This window comes from Agelaius phoeniceus, chromosome 11 (genome assembly GCF_051311805.1).
Source record: "Agelaius phoeniceus isolate bAgePho1 chromosome 11, bAgePho1.hap1, whole genome shotgun sequence".
In the NCBI taxonomy this organism is placed as follows: domain Eukaryota; kingdom Metazoa; phylum Chordata; class Aves; order Passeriformes; family Icteridae; genus Agelaius; species Agelaius phoeniceus.
Window position 1 is genome coordinate 9,290,956 of NC_135275.1, and position 20,966 is coordinate 9,311,921.

Consider the following 20,966-nt stretch of genomic DNA (forward strand, 5'->3'; position numbering starts at 1 on the left):
CAAGATCCAGTTTGCTGACTTTGATGGGTATCCTGCTGTAGAGGAGAGAAATCTGTGAGCAAGGTGTCACAGACTTTTGGTGTCTATCTTTTTTGATTTGGTTTTGGAATATAGTGTTGTACTGTAGCTTAACAGCTTGCTTGTTTTTTTTCCTCTCAGGCTATTGAGAACAGCACATCTGTGTCTGACCATAAGGTAATAGTTCTGCTCTGTAAGTGCCCTCTTCTCTTGGTTTCTCCAGGGCTTTCTTCATGGTTGTAGATTAAGAGATTTTTGTATTTGGATCAGAAACTTGCTGGTCATGTTTCATGGATGGTTCTCTTGGTATTGGACTTGTTCCAAGTAGAATAAACATCCATTTTCTTTGCAACTCTTGGTTCATCCCTTCCTTCAGGTTCATCCCTGTCCCTTCTGTTAAGGGACAGAGTTAATTCAGAGTTAATCCTGCTTTAATTCTGTACTGTTGTACTCATAAAGTTTTATTTAAGTTGTGACTCTTGGGACATTCTGAGCTCTTCTTTTCTTCTCAGTTTAGACTTCAAGTCTTGACTTGGAGTTATCTGAACTGTTTAAAATATTTCAGCATAATGAGTGGTGGTTATTTTCCCTAAAAGGTTCTGGATCTGATAGTTTTGCTGCTAATCCATTCTACAAACACCAGGAACAGGAAGCAAGCTGAGAAGGTTTTGAGGAGCAAAATCCGATTGGGCTGCATGCCTGAACAGCTGATGCAGAACGCCTTCCAAAACCATTCAACGGTCAGTGCTGATCCTGCTCTGGGACTCTCTCTTTTATCTCTCAAAGATCTTGTCAGATGATGATTTAGCCCTGTGCTGCATTATTTATACCTTTGCAGTAATGTTCATGTACTTCTCCCTTATAATTTTTAGTCCAGATCAGTGTCCCAAGGCACATGTCCTCTGTTGTAACTGTCACGTGTTTTTTTGGAGTTGAACTTTCTTCAGCATTGGATGTGTTGAAAACAAGCATCAGTAATCTCCTCTTCCATGGTGTCTGTATTTCAGGTTATCAAAGACTTCTTCCCTTCAATCCTAGCCCTTGCTCAGACATTTCTGCACTCAGCACACCCAGCTGTGGTCTCCTTTGGCAGCTGCATGTACAAACAAGCTTTTGCAGCCTTCGACTCCTACTGCCAGCAGGTACAGTGTGATGGATGGCAGCTGTTTTATTTAGGTTTGCACTTTGTTCTAGAGTGTATGTCATGATCCTTTAGGGGACAGGGTTTCAGGCAGTTTGAAGCCTTTGGAGGGAGGTCTGTGCCAAACAGTAGACCAAGAAGAAGATGGGGGACAGTCACAGCAAGACTGGTAGCAAGTGACTTCAAGCACAAAGATTGCTGTTACTATCTGTACTTGATCAACATAGTTCATATGAGCAGAGCAAGGCAGACATTTTTCTGTTGATATTTCACTGTGGTTCTTTTGGTGGCTTTTTCCTTAGGAGGTTGTGAGTGCTTTGGTGACTCATGTGTGCAGTGGAAGTGAGACAGAGCTGGACATTTCTCTGGATGTGCTCACGGATTTGGTGGTGCTGCACACGTCCCTGCTGATGCGCTATGCCACCTTTGTGAAGGTATCAGCTTTTCTGGCTTTGTACTAGATTGTACTAGATTTTGGGGCCCTTACACCACTTTGCCTCAGATCCAGAATAGGCCAGTACTTCTCCAAAACAGAGGGATTGGAAAAACTTGCACCTGTAAAGCTTTTCTGCCTGGAGAAAGGCAGTGGTCAGAAGTGAAAGGTAACTGCTGTCAAAGTGTGAGCTCTAAGATAGGACTGTATGATTTTTTAACAGGGGAAATTGAGATAGATAATTCCCTTTAGCTGGACAATGCTTAAATTACAGGCATGGAATGATGCCTACAATGGAAATTTTGTCTTTATTTAAATGAGCTATTTCAAAACTTGGTAAAAGCCTGCTCCCTTTGTGGACTGCACATTGTGTCTACTGAAAAACTGACAGTACTTCAGCCAGTATTTGAATCCTAAGACAAAATTGCTTGCAGAGATGGAAAAAGACATATCCTAAAACTTAAAAGAAGAAAGTACTCTGTGGGGAGAAAAAAAATGGACTACTGAATTCTAAGAATCATAAGCAGGGTCAGACCCATTTCCAAAAGTAGTAAAAGTGGTGATTGAGGGAAGAGCTAAACAGCAAGGCAAGCATGTGACAGTACTGTCCTTGAACACTCCCCCATCTGTGGTGGCTTGTAGCTTAAGGACAGCTTGTATTTAAGAGCCCTTTATGAAGGTGGGTGTGGGTATTCCCACACCTCTCTGATATTTTGGTGCTCCTGGTGATTTAATTATACATTGTGGGAAAGGTGTATACTTTTTGGTGTTTAGTTGGTTGATTGTTACATGAAAATTATTTGCTTAATTACTTGCTTGTCAAATACTTTGAATCCCGTGACCAAACCTGTGATAGAAAATAGACATCTGTCACTTGTCCTGAGCACTCTCAATATGCTTATGGTAGCCAAATTATTCTTCCCTTTCAGTCTCTGATAAAATGAAATCCCTTAATTAAGGCCAGAGCAATAATCTGGCATTTATGTTTGGTTAATTTGAATGTAGCTTTTTCATGCATGTACAAAAAAGGTAAAGTTAATTATCTTCCCTGAGGTTGACAATTATTGTGGTTTTGAGAATATAGAAAGGGATTCTTGACATTCTGAGCTGGTTTGTGGCTTCTCTTACAGACCATTTTAGACTCTACACAGAAACTGAATCCCTGCCAGATCCGGAAGCTTTTCTACATCCTCAGCACTTTAGCATTCAGCCAGAAGCAAGAAGGGAGCTACATTCAGGTGAGCAGAGACACAACAGAAAGTTGTTCAGTCTGTGCCTTGGTTCTTCTGCTAGGTTAATTAAATACTGGCATCATCTCTGAACAGGGATTGATGTCAGGATAGCCTTGAGCTTAAAATTCTCCCCAAGTGTCTGCAAACCAGCTTGTGGCTCTAGACTTTCCACCCTGAATCAAGGGCTTATCTCAGTGTCTGTGCCTCTCATCTTTCCCAGAAAGGTCCCCTTCTCTTGCACATTTGAGAAAGGCAGAGTTGTTAGACATGTTGTTGGAAGAGTACTGATGGCAGTCCCTAACCAAACCTCCCAGTCAAAGTGGGACTGTCACCAGCATGGTGTCATGTTGATTGTTGCTTTGTCTAGCTGAGCCTTGAGGGCTTGCAAAAGTGTAAATTCAGCAGCCTCCTTGCACAGCTCTGTTTCTCCATCACTCGGAAACCTTCAGAAAGCACAGCTCACCTTCCTCCCTGAGATGTTTGTATTGATTCAGCCACTTAAATTCTGCACACCAGAAACAATAAAGACTCTCTTGTTAGAAGAATTGAGCTGCACAGAGCAGACTATGTGAAGTGATAGATTCCACACCTCTTGTGCCTCTGGTTTAAACATGAGAAGCTGTCAAACCTGGTCTGTCTAAATCCACTTTGATCTTGCACAGGATACCTTGTGTGACTGAGCTGCAGCATATCAGTGGTGGTACCTTTGTCTGGATTTCTGAATCCTTGAGCATAGCAGATAAAGAAATAATTCAAAGATATTTATTCCACAACAGAGACATCAGGGTTTAAAAATCTTCCATTCATAAAGTTCAGCTCTAGAAATTAGGACTATTTGTCTTTCTTTGAGTCCCTGTGTAGTTTGTAGTTGTAGGTATGTTTGCACATGCTAACTTGAGTCTGTAAAAGAAAACTGCTCTTCTTCTCCTTCTGATTGGTCTGTGGCATGTAAAACAGCATGTCTGTAGCCATTTTATCCTTCCCCCTCACCCTGTTAATTGGAGCTCTTCACTGCCAAAATTCACAGTTGTATGGCAGGTTTAGCTCCTTTCTGAACTGGTTTCCTCAGTGATTTCCCCACCTCCCACCCTGAGTCTTACATGTGACTTGTGAAAATTGCCTTGGCAACACACAGTGTGACTTTGCAGCCCAGCAGGACCTGCCATTGGGATGTTCTGCCTGTCACCCTCAGAAGTTGTGAAAAGAAGGGGAGGAGTGTCTAGAATTTAGTTTGAACTTAGAGTTTGTAACTGTGGAGATCCAAGGTTGGCAGTTTGACTCTTATCCTCATTGATACTGAAGACTCCAGGGGTAGGTCACCAAAGAAATCAGTATCCTGAAAGCCAACTTCCTCTTTGCCTTCTCTAAGTGTTCTTCTAAGCTGTTGCCTCTTAGACATGAGGATCTCTGCAGGTAGATTAGGAATTTTTCCTTGCACTGCACAGATTGTCTTTGGACCTTCACCACAAACTGCTCCATCCCTCAGGCTCCTGAAGTTGACAGTGTTTTGAAGTGCAGCTCTGCAGCTGCTCTTTGGGTGTGACAGGCTCCAAGACCATCTGCTGTTTTTTAACATACTCTTCTATTAATTATAGTTGAAACCTGGACCAACTACATGTTCTGTGTAGTAGTTAGAGCAAAGTCAAACCAAATCACTTTTAATGCTGCTTACAACCTTACTTGGAGTTGGGGCCAGTATTTTCATAATAAATTAAATGTCAGAATGTGCATTCCTTAAGCAAAAATCCCAGTACACCATCCCTCTGTAGCCCTTGGAGATGACATTAAGTGAAGATGCCAATAAACTGTGAGTGATGCACACAAGTAGCTCCGTGGTGACATGGTCTGTGTCTCTTTTCAGGATGATATGCACATGGTGATCAGGAAATGGCTCTCCAGCACAGTTCCCAACCACAAACAAATGGGGATTATTGGTGCTGTTTCCATGATAGGCAGTGTGGCATTAAAAAGGTGAGAGAAAATGTAGAAATGATGAATTTGACCTGGCTTTCAGGCCTGGAGTGAAACAAAGACAGGAGGGCATTGCCTTTGAATTCATGTACATCTTGGGCAAATCCAGGAACTTAAAACTCTCCTTTGCATACTGTGGTGCTTGGTATTTCAGCCTGTGCAGTGCTGCTCACGTGCTGCTGGTCTCAAAGGCATCCCAAATTCCTTGTTAATGCCTATTTGTGGATCCCTTGACCACACTGCACGACCTGCTGCTTGGAAAAAAACTGAACTTGGGTGGACTGACTACAGATCAGCTTCTGACTCTAGGCTGAATAACCTGAGGTGCTCTGTGTTTGAGTCCAGGGAAGTCTAAAAGAGAAGAAGAGAAACAGCACCAGGTGTTTTCCTAATGTGTTCCAAAGAAATCTTTTTAATGTGTAATTCTCTGATTTATGGAGAGAGAACCCTGTGTGTGTGATGGGTTTTGCTGTCTTTGAGTCCTGTGCCACAACAGCAAGTTTATCAATTGCTTCCAGGAGTGAAGGAGATGCTGCTTCACTGGAGAGAGCAGAGCTGAACAGTGAGCGTGATGAGCAGGTGAGTACCAAAACCAGGGCAGTGTGGGACACAGGGATGTTATGGTCAGCAAGGAGGGGTGACTGGAAATGCAGTCTTAGCTGAAGTATTGTGTGGGTCTGGGAGTTGGCTTTCCTGAGCCTGGGATTCTTGTACATTGACTGCAGAGCCAAGAGTCTATTAAAAATGGTTTTGGAGAAACAAAAGTGCCTGCTGGTGTTGCCTCTGCTACACCAGAACAAGCAGCACTGCAGCCATTTAGTGAAAGTCTCTGTCCAGCTGTTATTTCAAATCCAAAGGAAAGAAGCAGGACAATCTGCTTCAGTGAGCCAAGGGTGACCATGGCCATCCTCCCAGCTTTGGTAGCTGTGCCTTTCAGGCCATCCAGACAAAGTAGTTCTGCTGCACAGGATTGGCCTAGCAGCCTGTTTTCTTAGTTTCTGTTAAAGAGCCTTCTTCTCTGCTGACAGTCTATTTAAGAGTGATCCTGGGCAGACTCTTTGTGCTATTTCATGGCAGAGGACACCAAAAGGCCCGTGTTCCTTCTTAAATCTCTGTCTATTCAAGAATATTCACCTTGAAACGTTACTCTAGAGATGAAGCTTTGAATATGCCTCACAATAAATTAATGTAAAAAGGACTGAAGGTAAAAACTTGAATTGGATCCATTTACCTTACCCGTTTTTGCACTGTTTTCTCTCCTTTCAGCTCTCTACCCTGCTGGACCTTGTGGGCTTCTGCTGTGAGCAAACACCAGAGGTCTTGGCTCTGTACTACGATGAATTTGCCAGTTTGATTGAGAAGCAGAAGGGCAATTTGGACTTGCAGCTCCTAGTATGTTGCAGAGCATTTTGAACTTAATCACTTAGATGAATTCTTCAGGAAAAATGTTGGTTTTCAAACATTGGCAAGATAGAGTCAGTTTGAGGATTTCACTCTAGTCTGGGAACTTGTTTTGTTCTGTGAGAGATTGGTCAGATACAAAATCCCCATTCAGCTCTCTTGGCTTTTTCTGATTGTGGCAGATTCCTCATTAACAGGAATGTGCTCATGTGCTTTAACAGCTTCTTTTTTGTGAAATTTTACATGACAAGGGGAAGCCTTTTAAAGGAAACTAAGTGACATTTCAGAGCATGCTGTTCCTATTCATAGATAAAAATAGAATCTGAAAGAACTTTAAACTTAGTATAGAAATCGGTTTCTGGGTCAGACTATTAAGATTATCTGATCCCTAAGATCTTGGAAGAGCCACAGTCATTAATGGTAATAAATAAATGGATGTATGGTGATAGGAAGAGTTTTGTGAAGGCCACTTGACAACTCCTTCTTCCTGTTGGGAGCCCCTTTTGCATGTGGGCTGCTTTCCTCTTCCAGCCAGCTGCTCTGCCTCTCTGCATCACTCTGGAACTTGTAGTCAAGCCCACATCCAAAGAGCAGGGAAGAAATTGGTTGTGCACACTTAGCAATGTTTCCTGGCTCTGTCTCCAAAGGCAGCCCTTGGCTCTCCTTGCAGGCCATGGGCCTTCATTACTGTGATGGTTCCAGGATACTTTTGCTTGGCCTTATCTTCTTATCTTCTGCATCTTCCACTGCTGCTGTTGGAGCTTTCTTCACTGAGCCCCTTTGCTGACCAAGGTTTTTTTTGTTTTCCTATCTTTATAACAGGATGAGTTTGGGAAGAGTTTGGTGGAGGATTTTCCCAGTGACTTTGTTGTGGATCTCAGCCCCTCAGTGCATGGGTATGCTAATCACAAATAAAGCATTGGTAGTGTTTCTGTCACTGAGAACTGAAGTTGCCAACAAGATGTTATCTGTCTTTCCTTGCAGTTCATTCTTGTTCCCAGTGAAGTCCTTGTACAATCTGGATGAAGATCAAAGTCAGGATGCAATTGCCATTAACCTCTTGCCATTGGTGTCACAGAGTGAGCTTGGCAGGGTCACTGCTGGAGCAAGTAACCAGGGTAAAAGGTATTTGACCCTCACCTGTGGGATGGCTGCAAAGGTGGAGGGTTTTCATTTGTGCACTTCAGGTGCCTGATAAGGAGCTGGTCAGAGAATTTACCAATTTCCAGTGTTCTTCTTTTGATGTTAAACATACTCAGATAGGTTTGGAGGCATAGTTTGGTTGGGAGCTGGCAGTCTGTTCTGGCTTGGGCTGTTTAGGTGATCTTGGGTGTGTCATGATGATAGACAGTGCTAAACCCACAAACATGCTGCCAAAAATGAAATTCAACTGAAGAAACAGGGCATTGTCTTTGGCAAATAGAACAGGAAGCTTGTAAGATGTAAAAAACTCTAAGTAAACAGGAAGACACCTAAATTAAAAGAATCATAAGAGTCATAGACTTGTTAAAGTTATAAAAGGCTCTCTTTTTTTTTTATTTGCACCTGCACATCATTTGTAATTTGTTGTCATAAGATTTTGTTGAGATTTCAGCTGTTCTTTAAAAAAGACACGATCATTTTAAAATGAGAGAAAATATAGCTACTTTGCATGCATCTATGGAAAAATGTTAATTTTCATCACTCAGAATTAGAGCAATGGCACACTGTGAAATATTGAAGGAGGTTTCTCCTCTGCTTATAACTGTGTTGTGCACACAACTCTAATTTCTTAGAGTTCCTTCTGAGTTACTCAACTTTGGATTTCCACCAGAAGTAAATCTGACCCCATTTTTTGTTCATTGCAGCCATTTTTCTGCCCTTACATGCTTTTCCAGAAATCTGGTAATCACCAGTTATTAATTTGTGGGAGATTTTTTCTAACCCTCATGGTGCATTTCTGCTCTGTGTTACTGGGACTTGCAAGAAGCAAAATAGAAGACATAGGCAAGGTAGCCTGGGAAGGACAGAGGATGTAATGGAAAAGTGATGGGCATTCTGAGATACATAAAACATCAAACCCACTCCATTTCTTTTTTCCCCAGGGCAGTGTCACCCCTGTGTCTGTCACCCTGTTTCCGGTTGCTGAGGCTCTACACTGCAGAGCAGAACAGTGGAAGCCTGGAGGAGATTGATGCCTTACTAGGTATGGGAAGTGCACTTTTTATAGAGCCTGGCTGCCTACCTTGCTCCTGTGCCAGATCTGCACAGATTTCCTCCAGCTGCAGGAGGGGTTGTGCATTTTGTGAGATGCTCTGTGCCCAGCAAGTGGAAGGGAGGCAGGGGAGACAGTTGCTCTGTCTGGGGATGGAGTGGCTGATGGGCCTTACTCCAAACAACCACTGGAATTGATGCAGGCTGTGGTAAGAGGCTTGGGGTATGCAAAGACCAAAGCATGGCTAGCACACAGTCCAACCTATACTTTTCTTGCTCTGTGCCAGGTTGTCCCCTGTACCTGACTGACCTGGAGGTTGAAGGGAAGCTGGACTCTCTGTCCAAGCAGGAGCGTGAATTTCTGTGCTCCCTCCTGTTCTATGCTCTCAACTGGTTCCGTGAAGTGAGTAGAGCCTTGTCTGCAGGTTCTGGAGTGGGGGGATGAGGGAAGCCTAGGAGAGCTGAGGTTGGTCAGCCAGGAGAGGGGAAGCTGGAGGGGAGGGAATGTTGTGGTCTTTTACAGTGGTCTTTGTTACCTAACAGAAAGGTTGTGCTCCACTCTCAGAGAGGCTGTAAATTTCCTTTCTTGGGGTGCTCTGTACTCTCTGTTCTGTACCTCTATGAGCTGACAGAAGAGTAAAATGCAGTGCCTTCAAGCAGATTTGGACAGTGTATTGGTCAGTGGGATTTTTCCTGCTGGGGTTCTCATAACATGAGAAGGGCAGATGTGGTGCAATTCCACATTTCCAGTCCTTCTGCTCTCCTCCCAGGACTGCCTCTTTCCTGGCAGACCTGGGAAGTGCCAAGGGATCTTCAGAGCCACAGGTATCACAGAATCTGACAATGTACTGTCTGCTAATTCCTCTTGTTCAATTAATATTTTATCTAGAGGTGTTGTCCTATTGCTTTTTTTAGATTGCACCAATTGTATCCATGTTCTTATGGACTTCTGAAGAGCTTTGTTCATGCAGTGTGAACCTGGTCACACAGGCCACCTGTGCTGTGTTGTGTATTTATTCAGAACTTGAGAATGTTATTCAGAAAAGAAAAAGTAGCAAAGTGGGTACAAATCTCCCTGATTCAGCGAGCTTGGTTTGTGTCTCTAGGTTGTAAATGCCTTCTGCCAGCAACAGGATGCTGAGATGAAGGGGAAAGTTTTAACTCGATTACAGAACATCACAGAGCTGCAGAATGTGCTGGGAAAATGCTTGGCAGGTGAGTATGAAACATTTGTACATTCTGGGCCTGTACCAGGGGTTGCCTTAGACATCAAAGGAGGAAACAAATGGTAACACACACTACAGTTTTCCAGTTTTAAAAGTTTGTGCATGGGCAGCTATAATTTTCAATTTGTCCAAATCCAAACTGTTCTTAATCACTTCCTCAATGAGAAGCACGCAATTTACACATTCTAGAGTCACAAGCACACAGACTTTAGCAGATCCCCCAAGTATTGACACACCTTGTCCATCTCCCAGTAGCCTGCCCAGATCCCAGGCACTCTGATCTGCTCCACTGCTCCCTACTCACTGCTGTTCCAGCTCACTGCTTGTTAGCAGGTAAATTCTTACACTTACCTCACCACTCCACACTTTCACCAGGACAGTGAAATTTATGAGACTTCCTTTAGATATGTATCTGGCCTCTATGTTGTCATTCAGGAGTTGAATTAACCCAGTTTCTACATTTTGGCTCTTTCAGCAACCCCTGGCTATGTCCCACCACCAGCTACTTTTGACTCTGAGGCCCCGGAGGCCGTACCATCCGTTAATGCTGCCGGTCCAGCCAGGAAAAGAGGTGGTAAAGAAAATTTAAAATGTTTAAGCAAACAGATGTGATGGGGGTTGGCTGGCAGATAGCACCTGTGTGTGCCTAAAGCACTAAATTTATGGCAAAGTCTATCTAGCTGGAAATTTTACCTCATCAACTCCTGTTGCAGCTGAAGAGGAGATGGAAAAATAACCTACACCAAATAGGTGTTGGATAGTCTGTCTCCTTGGGAAAGCTGCTGCATTTAACAGTGAAAATCCAGGGCTTTCATTGATTGTTTTCACCTGCCAAAGTACTTTCTGCTTCTGCAGCAGCAAGTTCTGTCTTTGATGGGTTTGTGGCATCATCTGGTACTGAATCTGTGGCTTGAGCTGCCTTGTAAACCCCTGAGCTTTAGGTTGTACCTAACCAATGTCCTGGGAACCTTGTTACGGCTCTGCTGCACCAGGAAATCTTTCCTTCATCCTTTTCCATTGCTAGCTCCCACAGAGAAGACACAGAACTTGCCTCTCAGTTTTCAAGCTGAATCAGATTGGCTTTGTTCTTCCTGTCTCTAGTTCTGTTTCTAGATTAGATTTATTTCTAGTTTAGATTAGCATTTCCTGGGAACATGTCTGCCTTAAGCCAAAGTGGACAAAAATTCACATTTCATTCAATAAGAACAACTGGAGGAGGCCACAGATGAGAATGCCTTTCCCTCCTGTGCCAAACCCATTGTGCAGGGTCTGGGCCTGTTATGTAGGAGCATGTTGGAGGCAGAAGGGAAGTTTTGACAAGAGGAGGATCCATCACTTTAGATACTGTATTTTGAAGGAGCACTTCATCTATGGACCTGTGTTCCATGCTTTCTTAGTGCTGACTGAAGTCCAGCCTGTGCTGGTCCCAAGTGCTCCTAGTGCTGAGCACAGTGTGCAGCCTTTGAGTCTGAAGTTGCTTTTCTGTTTAAGGAAGGAAAAAGAAGGCTGATGGCAGCAAAGCTGGCTCTGCAGATCGTTCTCAAGCAGAAGACAGTTCTGAGGGAAACCAGCCTGATACTGAGCTCTCTGAGCTGGACAAGGTACATGTGCAGCCCTGGGGACTTGCAAGGAAGCCAGAACAGGGAAGATGCCATGGAAGCAGAAACAAAAGCTTTGAGGGAGGGGTTGTTCATTCCAAAGTTAATCACAGTCAGTGGTTCAGTTCTGCTTTCTGGCACCTGCCTCCCATCAGAATTTTGTAAATTATCCCTGCAGAGGCCATTCTCCTGCAATTTCCTTTTCAGAGTGCTGCTGACAGAGAGGCAGGAAATCCTCTGGCACAGCTGCAGAGCTACCGCCCGTACTTCCGAGAGCTGGACCTCGAGGTGTTCACTGTGCTGCACTGTGGGCTGCTCACAAAGTCTGTCCTGGACACAGAGATGCACACAGAGGTGAGTGGAGCAGCCTGAAGCCCACACTGATGAGGCTTTGTGGAATGGCCTCTCTCAGGGGCCTTGGCCCTCTCTGTTCTACTGAAGTGCACAACAGGTTGGTGCTAAGATGTGTTGGCCCAGGGCTGTGAGCTGGGGACCAGGAGAGCATTTGGCCTCAAGTACTTCAAGGCACTGAGGAAAAGAGACTTTCCTGAGAAGAGCAGACATGTCATATACAATGTCAAAAACAAACTAATGCAAATATTGCATAAAAGGTGAAAGGTACTGTATAATATATATATAGACCTAATGGAAAGAAAGGGGCTTTAATATTGAGCACAGGTAAGATACAGGGTTGTAAATACTCTTAAGTATTTACAAGTCTGTTTTAAGTATTAAGCCCGTCAAAAAGAACCTGTGACATAAAGTAAAACCTTTATTGCAAAAACTCAAGGGTCTCAAGGCATCAGGAGATCATAAACAGCACAAATGTAGGACTGGAGTCATGGAGGTGCTCTCATGAGCAGGGTGCTGTGTATCATCTGGGAGCTTGTAAAAACTGCATTGCTATGGCTGTGGAAAATAGATGTGCTTAATTTTGTTAATACCCTCTTTGTAGGCAGGCTGACTCCATCTGGAGTCTCATTTTGTCAGGCTACAGTAAATACATGAAATGGAAAAGGCCATGGCAGGCTGGAGCACAGCCTGGTCTGCCCTTGCAGACAGCTGTGTCTGTGCATGCAGGTCACAGGCCAGCTGGAAGACTGTTTGACAAGTCTCTTGGGCTATGTGGCATTATTTCAAAATACTTCTTGCCTTGTTACTCAGTTGGTGAATTCTGTGATTCTCTGGACTTAAACCTCTTTTTATCTTTAGGAGCTTATTTCAATGTCAATGTATATAAATCTGTTCTTTCTCAGTTGTTAAGTTGTACTGACATTGCCTCAGCTGTTTGGAGCATCAGGATGGCTTCATGCTTTGAGTAACCAGAGCCAATGCCCCATCCATGGGGGAGCATAAAACCAAGCATCTACCAAATAAGTCCCTCCTGAGGTTAACCTAGTCCAGGAGTCATAACTGGAAACAGGGTAAACTTGAGCTTCAAGGCACTACAGTTACATCTGGGTCCTGGGACTGACTGTTCTTTTAATTGCAGGCTCGTGAAGTTGTGCAGCTGGGGCCTGCTGAGCTTTGCTTCCTTCTGGATGACCTGTGCTGGAAGCTGGAACATGTGCTGCCCTCAGGCTCCACGAGGAGGGTGCCCTTTCCAAAGGCAAGAGCAGCAGCAGGCTGTGGGTCCTGGGCTGAGGCAGAGCACGTCAAGGGCTTCCAGGCTTTTCCTAAGAAATGTTTTTCATCATTTCTTTCACTTGTTAGTTAAAGGAAGTGTGACACCCAGCTGCGTGCCAGAGCAGCACTTGCTCTTTCAAAAGACTTGTGTACACTGCTCTTGCTGAAGTGTTTGCAGCATCTGGTTCTCTGCATGTCTCAGGAAAGGGTATTTAACTGAGGGAGTCTTGTAGCCTCAAAACTCAAGTGACTTTTTCCTAGCCCTCCCTGGGGACACTGGCTGTGCTGCTCAAATTTAGCCAGGCCAGATGGCTGCAGCAGCCAGCAGAAGCTGCTGCACCCATTTTTCTGCTTTTTCTGCATTAAAACCCCTCTGAGTGCAGGAACTCCTTGCTGATGCCTTCAGGAGGAAAGTAAATGCATGTCCCACTGCATTAAACTGAGAAATGCACTGCAATTGGCTGGGCTTTTCATAGTCATTGTTCTTTCTCCTTATCTTTCTACCTATCTTAATTCCCACATGCAGAGACTGTCTTCTCTTAGTGTTTGAGTAAAGTGTTGGATTGTCTGATCCAACCTAAATGATTCTGTAAGAGAGCTGTGCCAGATCAGTTTCATCCTTTTAGTCAAATGTTATCCATTTGTGTGAGTTGGTGGTGCTTGTTCAGCAGAAGCCAACTTTCCTACCCTGTGACCCTTCCTGACCCTGTATGGCATGAGGAATTGCACTGCTTGGCAGCAGTCTGAGATGTAACAATTGAAGTTATTCTCAAGAGAGGCCAATGAAGCAACTTTTATCTTATGGGTTTGCTGCAGGAAAGAGGCAACAAGGATATTGGCTTTTCCCATCTGTGTCAGAGATCTCCCAAGGAAGTTGCTATGTGTGTGGTTGATCTGCTCAAGCCATTGTGTAAGCACATGGAGAACATGCATAACTACTTCCAGGTTAGTGGACAGCAATTTTGACCAAAAAAACCCCTAAAGTTTTGTCTCCTGGAAAGATACCTTTAATTTTGTTGGGGGAAAAGAAGAGTCATTTTGTTTTCTTCAGTTTTTTTAAACATGGAATTTATGGCATGATTCTTGTGCCATTATCTTGGTTTGGAATAGTGTTTAATGGATTATTTGATCTGTATTAAAGGCAGCTGTACAAAATCAGGGTGCAGAAGATAAACCAGGAGAGAACATCCAGGAGCACCAGCTGATGTCCTCTTGCTACCAACTGCTGCTACTGACTTTTCGCTCCTTATTTGCTTGGTGAGTTTAAAATAAAAGTTCATAGTTGTACCTATTTATTGCTTCTTCTTCTTCTTGTTTCTTTTCTTTAAAGTGTTTGCACCCTGCCAAAGGCCTGTCAGCCATGAAAAACAACCCACTGCAGTGGGTGGAGGCTTCTAAGCACTTCTTAGTAAAGCCAGGTTTCATTGCCTGATTCTGAGCAGTGCTAAAGCTGTAGGTGATGAAGCACTGAACTGGGTAGAATTCAATCTGGCTTTTGGGTCAAGATCAGCATAAGGGGCATACTGGCACACCTAGCTGTGCAATTTCCAGTCTGCCTAGGGATCTTGGATTTTCTTACCCATCCTTTCCCATTCCTTCCCCTCATCCTTTGCTAAATTGCCACTGCCTGAATCCTGAGTGATGGAAGAATTTCTTTTGCCAGTGAGAAGGGATGAATTTGTATTTCACTGGCAAAAAGCCAATGCTGTTGATGCATTCAAGCTGGATTCATAAATATCCAACTCAGAAATGCTTGTGCAGCCTGCAGACTTCTGCATCTGCTAACATAATCTAGGATAGTATCATAAAAGTTTCTTTCTAAACCCCAATTTGGATTTGCATGTGGAAAGCATTTTACCTTTGTTGTACTTCATGAACAGTAGTAGCTGCATAAAAAGTTGTCTGAGGTTTTTCTCCTGTTGACCTCTACTGGAGCCTGAAGGCCCCTGATCCACTCCTGACCATTCCCAGATTTGTCATTTCCTCTTTAGGCACTGTGAGTGTTGGTTGTTCCTGAGTCCACCTATTTTGTAAATCAAAGAGCCTGGTCAGTTTTGTACCAGCCAACCCAAGATCAGTTTTGCTGTCCAGTGTAAAATCTGTTTTGCTGCAGGTCAGACAGCCTTATATATTGGGCTGAGCTGCCCAGCCACTGAAATTCAGCAACCAAATTGCAGCTCTTTTTACATTTGTTTAGTCAAGGCCTTTTACCTTACCAATTGTTAATTAACTTGTGTGGTACAGGTGCACTTGGGCATTAGCATTATCAAGTCTACCTGTTCAGTCTATAGAATTGGCATGTGGATGTATTTGATTATTTCTAGCATAGATATCCTCACAGACACTGGGAGTGCAGAGAAATAAATGAAGATCTCTAGAGTTTCCCCCCTGTTAGGCTCCTACCAGCTGTTCAGGAGGTGACCACCCATGATCACTGCATTGCACAGCCACTGTCATTATACATCCTTTGGTTTAGGTCTGTATAGCATTGGCTTAGTATATATGGACCTCCACTTATGGGAAGTGGCCTCTCCTCACCAAGCTAGATCTGCAGCCTAACTGAAAAGCTGATATTGTTTGTGCTCAATGCTTTCCATTACCATTGAGTTTTCAATTTTTTATGTCCCTTTATAACTTTCATATTGCAGGACTTATCTTGAATATCCAGCTTCTCTATTTTTCATCTTGCCAAATAGGCTTAGATATGCATTTGCATCTGATATCTCTTCTGATCTGATTATGAACTGGATTCTTTTACCCCCTCAGGAATGGTTTTTCTCAGCATGAAAATGCTGACTTGCTAAGGTCAGCTCTCCGGGTCCTTGCAGACAGGCTAAAGCCAGGAGAGACAGAGTTTCTTCTTCTTGAGGAACTGATAAGGTAGAATCTCTATTTCACAATGTCTGAAATGAACAAATTTCAGGGATTTTTCTCTGTTTTGTGTGGGCATTATGGGCAAATGTGTGTTTGGGAGATCTCATAGACACTACACTGACTTCAAACAGAGCTTTGTGTTTAATTGAATGGCAGTGTAGTCAAACCTCATTAAAGGGGATTAAAAAATGTAAAACATGCATGAATCTGTGAATCTCATTTGTTTGTATGCTGTCTGAGACAAGGATATTAGTAGAATGGCTATGTTCTGGAGAGTTAAAATGCTTACAGGTACACTAGGCAAAAGCAGTATATAAAGCTGTTGCTAGACTCAGAGTAGCTGGGGCTTGAGAGAATTTTTCAGTGATTGAATTCCTATGTATTAGTGGCTGATCACCCCTTCTTCAGAAGGACACTGCCAGAGACAAAACACTGGGATCTGGAGACCTTGGATCTGAGACAGTCTAATGCTTCCTTTTTATTTATGTGTGTCTGAGACATTACCCTGTCTGCACTATTTTTCTTACTTTTTCCCTTTCTTCTCATCCCCAGTGAGAGTTTTCAGTACCTCCTGAATTTCCAGCAGAGTGTTCCCAGCTTCCACTGTGCCCATATCCTCACTCAGCTCCTGATTGCCATTGCTGAGAAACCCATGTCTGGTTGGAAGAGGGAGAAAATGGGTAATGTGTGAAGAGTCACTCATCTCAGATGAGTTTTGGTGTGGTCTTTGCCTTTTAAGGGAGAGATTTCCCTTTCACATCCTGGTAATCTTACTAGGTGAACAGTCCTAGCCATTAATAAAGAGAACAGCAGTAAATATATTGGACCCTCTTTGGTATTTGTTCTACTGTGCCTCAGTCACATGCAGACAGGCAGACTCCAGCTCTCTCAGCTGGTGTTTTTAAAAATCAGAGCTTCACAACTTTCAGGAGTTCTAAGCATGAGCCTGCTGTTCAGTGTTGGTACCAGTTTAATCACTGGTTGTGGAGGTGAGTGATCACAGACTTGATCTGATGTAACTTCCTACTGTAAGTACAGATGTCTGTGACAGCTTGTTTCCACAATTTATTGAAATGAGCTGCAAATACAGCTGTTACTCCACGGCAGAGAGAGGAAAATCTGCAAATTCTTAACCCCATGCAACAAATGTTTCCAGTTAAGAAAGCTTCTCTCAAAGATTAGGACCCATTACATAAGATAAATAGCAGATAAGGGATAGGCATGGTTGTAGGGAATATACAAGAAAACAACTTGATCTCCACTTCAGCACACACTGTAATAAAGATTCCAGACAGTTGCCTCTCTCAGCCATTCCTTGTCATACTAAGACACCTCTAGAATTTGTCCTTCTCTAATCCCCATAGCCACACAGAATTGTAACTTCCCTTCTTAAAGACAATTTTGCTATTTTAAAGTCTTATGTTGGGAGAATGACTGAGTGTGGCAGGCAATAACCTATTTTAACTAATCATTTCCTGATTTTAAACATTTCTGCAAGAGACAAGCAGGTTTGTTAGCAGTTTTGATTTCAGAAATCTGTAGACTTTAAACTTGTCTGTTCACATTTATTACTATAGTGCTGTGGCCAAAAGGCCAAGTCACTTGTTATTGGAACTCTATTTCTAGAAATGGATACCCTAAGGGTTGCATATGGCCTAATTAAAAACAAATAGATGGCACACTGTAGGAGCTGCCAACAAATAAGCTTTAACTTAAATTTGTCAGAAGTGGCCAGAGGTGGATGATGGTTCTGATGTGAGCAGGTATTCCAGACCAGGAACATGCTGGATGTGCAAATACTTTGTTATCATGATACATGTCCTTGTGGTCTTGCAGCTTTTTAGGGAAAATGCATTCTGACTTAAAAAGGTCAGGCACATGAGGGATAGTGATATTGTGGTCTTTCAAAAAATCATTTGAACATGCAGCTTTTATATAGAAGAGGGAATTTTTTTTATTATTATTTTTCTTTCACTAAGTTGTCCCTTATGTTTCCCAGCTTCTCTAGCAAAGCAGTTCCTCTGCCAGTCCTGGGTGAATCCCAGTGGAGACCGAGAGAAGGGCAGCCAGTTCAACAGTGCCCTGCACACCCTGCTCTGGTAAGGCCCAAGCCATTCCCTTAGGCACACCAAGACACTCAATTTTTTTAGTGATTACTGTTGCTACAGAGGAGGAATGGCCCCTCTGAATCACAACCCTCATGCTTGCACAGCTTGGCCTAAAGCCCTGTTTCTACACTGTTTCTAAAGCATAGTTTCTTTCTTTCTTCTTTCTAAACCACAGTTTCATGGTTTGAAGTGTGAGGTCCAGCTGAGCAGGACCTCAGGATTTCCTCATCAGGTCCTTTGTCACTTGTGTCAGGAAGTTCTCATCAATGGATCCAGGAGACTCCTGGATTGCTTGTGCCCTGCTGGGCTGTCCTTGCAGCAGGTGTCATGGTGCTTAGTCTGCCATGAGGATCAGGGCCTGCAACATGGGGGTACTCCTGGCTGTCTGTAGAAGGCTCTGTTGGCTTTCCTGATCCAGGTTGCCTATAGCAGACAGCCATTTCAGTGTCACTCATTGGGTGTTCTCTTTCAGAAAGGATAATTCAATCTCATCCTCTTCCCAGCCTGCCCTTCCTAAATACTAAAATGAGGGAATACTGAATCCATGTATGTTTCAGATCATGGTAGCTTTTAATGACATCATTGTGACAGTTCTAAGTAGTGCTTTGGGTTTCCTGCATGTGATTGCCTTTGGCAGGGAAAAGCTTGACAGTTTTAGGCCACATGTTTCAGGTAGGGCAGTGTTCAAGGCCTTGTTGTGTCATTCTGTGTAGCATCTACTGATCAGCTATGTTGGTTTTGGATTTAGTGTCTACCTGGAGCACACAGACAACATCCTGAAAGCCATAGAGGAAATCTCCAGTGTTGGTGTTCCTGAACTGATGAACTCTCCCAAAGATGCATGTTCTTCTACTTACCCTACCCTAAGCAGGTAATTGTAGCAATAGAAACTTTGAATTCTGTGATACACATAATGATATTTTCTACTTTTAAATATGTAGTTTTCTTATTTTGTGGCCTATTGTGATTTCATGTTGGTACTGTGGTGGCTACTCTGGACACTTGTAAACATTGTTTTGGCACTATGCAACAGGTGGCATGGGGTAGCTTTATGCCAAAGTGGAATGTCCTGTGCTTAACATGATGCTGAGTTTATTGCTGTGAGCTATTTTAACTGGAGAATGAACTGCTGTCTGTCATCAGTGTTGTCTCTGTGGTATAAAGCACTCCAAAAGTCAGCCCCAGAGGCCTGGGGTGGCTGTAGGCAATCTGGGCAGATATGCAGTGTGCAAAAACACACTCAGGGTGCTTCTGCCCCAGCATGGGAATTTGGAACCAGGGGTGAAGAAAGTTCCTGCACTCTGAAACTTCCAAAATCATCTTATGCTGAGAGCTGCCATCCTTCCACTGTGCACCTCTACAGCTACAAGGAAGTGGTGGTGTCCAAGTGTCATTCACACTGAGGAAGTGCTAGTGACTTCCCAGGATTCTCCATCTGTCTGGGCAATTGGGCTGGGTTATACCTGTTTATGAGTCCTAGGGCCAATCTTCTGTGATTTCCTACTGAGAAGGATGCCCAGCTGGGCAACCTTTGAGTTTTCTGCATCATTCTGGTGACAAACAGCCTATCAAAATGCTCAGAGCTGACTTGCAGTTTTTTTGTTTTCTCCATAGGCAGACATTCCCAGTTTTCTTCAGAGTAATGATGGCTCAGCTGGAGAGTTCAGTGAAAAGCATCCCAGCTGGGAAACCATCAGACTCAAGTGAGGTAGGAAAATTAATACACTGGACTCTGTAAGGGGAAGAAAATTTAGGTTAAACTGGACAGTACAATATAGATGTATAAATTGGAAAGGCATTTACTTCTGAACTTTGTCTAGGAAATGCAGTCAGACACCTTCCTTCATCAGTGTATATTGACATTGATATGCAGGGTAACATATAAGTAGCATCTTTTTTTCCTGATTTGCACCATGTCAAAAATCCAGCAGAAGCTGCAACCAGAAAAGAGGCATTAATCAGCAAAATACTAAACTGTGCAGTTGGTCTGCACACCCATGTGGGAGCACAACATTATTTTGCAACCAAGAGCTGCTCTGAGAGCAAGCAAGTTAACTCCTAGCACTTAAAGCCACTGATAGGCTGGAATTGCCATGGAGTGTTTCTGCTGTGATAAATATGCTTGTGTGAAGCTTTGTTCCTTTGTCTTCAACAACAACAGTGCTTTGGGTACAGCAAATGCTGAAAGCACATGCAGCAAAGTGAGAGGAAATGCAGCCTCTTGGGTTCTGTCCCCTTGCATCCCGTAGGTGCAACTGGAGAAGCTGCTGCGCTGGAACATCGCTGTGCGGAACTTCCACATCCTCATTAACTTGGTCAAGGTCAGGCTCTCGCTGCTTTTCTGCCTTTGCCCCCCAAATTCTCAGTAAGGCCTGGTGTTCCCAGGCTCAGGAGCACTGGGGAAAAACAAAGTGTGACTGACTAGTGGAACCACCTGGAGGTGATAATTAAAGCCAGTTATAATCTGTGCCCAGTCCCACTGGATGAAATAACCCCCTCTGTTTTGGAGCTGGTTCATTCAGTGTCTCTTGAGTGTGATGCTGTTTGGGCCAGGAGGTGATAGGTACAGCTCCACTTTTCTCCTTGCTTAGGTTGATCATTACTGTTTATTTTTATATATCTGAAGTGATGATTGGCAGGCCCAAGTTTTTCTGTACATCAGCATTCACTGGAACCCTACCTGTGCTCCAGATGCCTTTGGAGAGCATAAAGCTGAACCACTTAATTCAGTTTTGCCCATAGTTCCAGTTTAGTCCACAGCAGCACCAGGGTTACCTTCCTATTATTTTGCCCATCTCAGTTTTGCTTTTTCTGTTATGTGATTATTTGCCCATCAGCTGGGCTTGGGTCTCTTGAGTCCCAAACTGTTAAGAACTTTAGACTCGTTGAGATAATTTTGTGCCATCTGCAAAAGGTGCTGCTTAGATCACTGAACAGCAATCCTGCCAAGGGCTTCCACCTGAGAGCCACTACAGTTCATGTGCTTATGTGGTGTTCCTGCTGAAACTTGAGTGTGGATGTTGCTTTAGAGCAGGGTTCACACATTCACAGGAGTGTGCCATGAAGGGCTGTTTTTAATTGGGTGCTGTGCTTACATGGTTTTCCTTAGACTTGTGGACTGATCTGACTCTTTTTTCCTCTTGTC

At 43.5% G+C, this 20,966-nt stretch overlaps 1 protein-coding gene across 3 annotated transcripts in view; it reads left to right on the forward strand.

Annotated features, from left to right (window-relative positions):
* FANCD2 (FA complementation group D2) overlaps positions 1-20,966 on the forward strand; it is a 34,989-nt gene that overhangs the window by 9,722 nt on the left and 4,301 nt on the right. For 2 of the 3 annotated variants that reach the window (XM_077184809.1, XM_077184810.1), the window contains exons 14-38: positions 160-195; positions 615-758; positions 1,026-1,160; positions 1,462-1,593; positions 2,723-2,830; positions 4,686-4,795; positions 5,314-5,374; positions 6,062-6,187; positions 7,019-7,092; positions 7,181-7,321; positions 8,281-8,381; positions 8,677-8,792; positions 9,496-9,604; positions 10,091-10,189; positions 11,107-11,216; positions 11,421-11,567; positions 12,706-12,822; positions 13,656-13,784; positions 13,981-14,096; positions 15,606-15,719; positions 16,266-16,393; positions 17,713-17,812; positions 18,570-18,692; positions 19,436-19,529; positions 20,071-20,142. In XM_077184809.1, coding sequence (XP_077040924.1) covers positions 160-195; positions 615-758; positions 1,026-1,160; positions 1,462-1,593; positions 2,723-2,830; positions 4,686-4,795; positions 5,314-5,374; positions 6,062-6,187; positions 7,019-7,092; positions 7,181-7,321; positions 8,281-8,381; positions 8,677-8,792; positions 9,496-9,604; positions 10,091-10,189; positions 11,107-11,216; positions 11,421-11,567; positions 12,706-12,822; positions 13,656-13,784; positions 13,981-14,096; positions 15,606-15,719; positions 16,266-16,393; positions 17,713-17,812; positions 18,570-18,692; positions 19,436-19,529; positions 20,071-20,142 — 2,742 coding nt within the window. The remainder of the gene's footprint in view (positions 1-159; positions 196-614; positions 759-1,025; positions 1,161-1,461; positions 1,594-2,722; positions 2,831-4,685; positions 4,796-5,313; positions 5,375-6,061; positions 6,188-7,018; positions 7,093-7,180; positions 7,322-8,280; positions 8,382-8,676; positions 8,793-9,495; positions 9,605-10,090; positions 10,190-11,106; positions 11,217-11,420; positions 11,568-12,705; positions 12,823-13,655; positions 13,785-13,980; positions 14,097-15,605; positions 15,720-16,265; positions 16,394-17,712; positions 17,813-18,569; positions 18,693-19,435; positions 19,530-20,070; positions 20,143-20,966) is intronic. The other variant, XM_077184811.1, reaches the window with a different exon arrangement.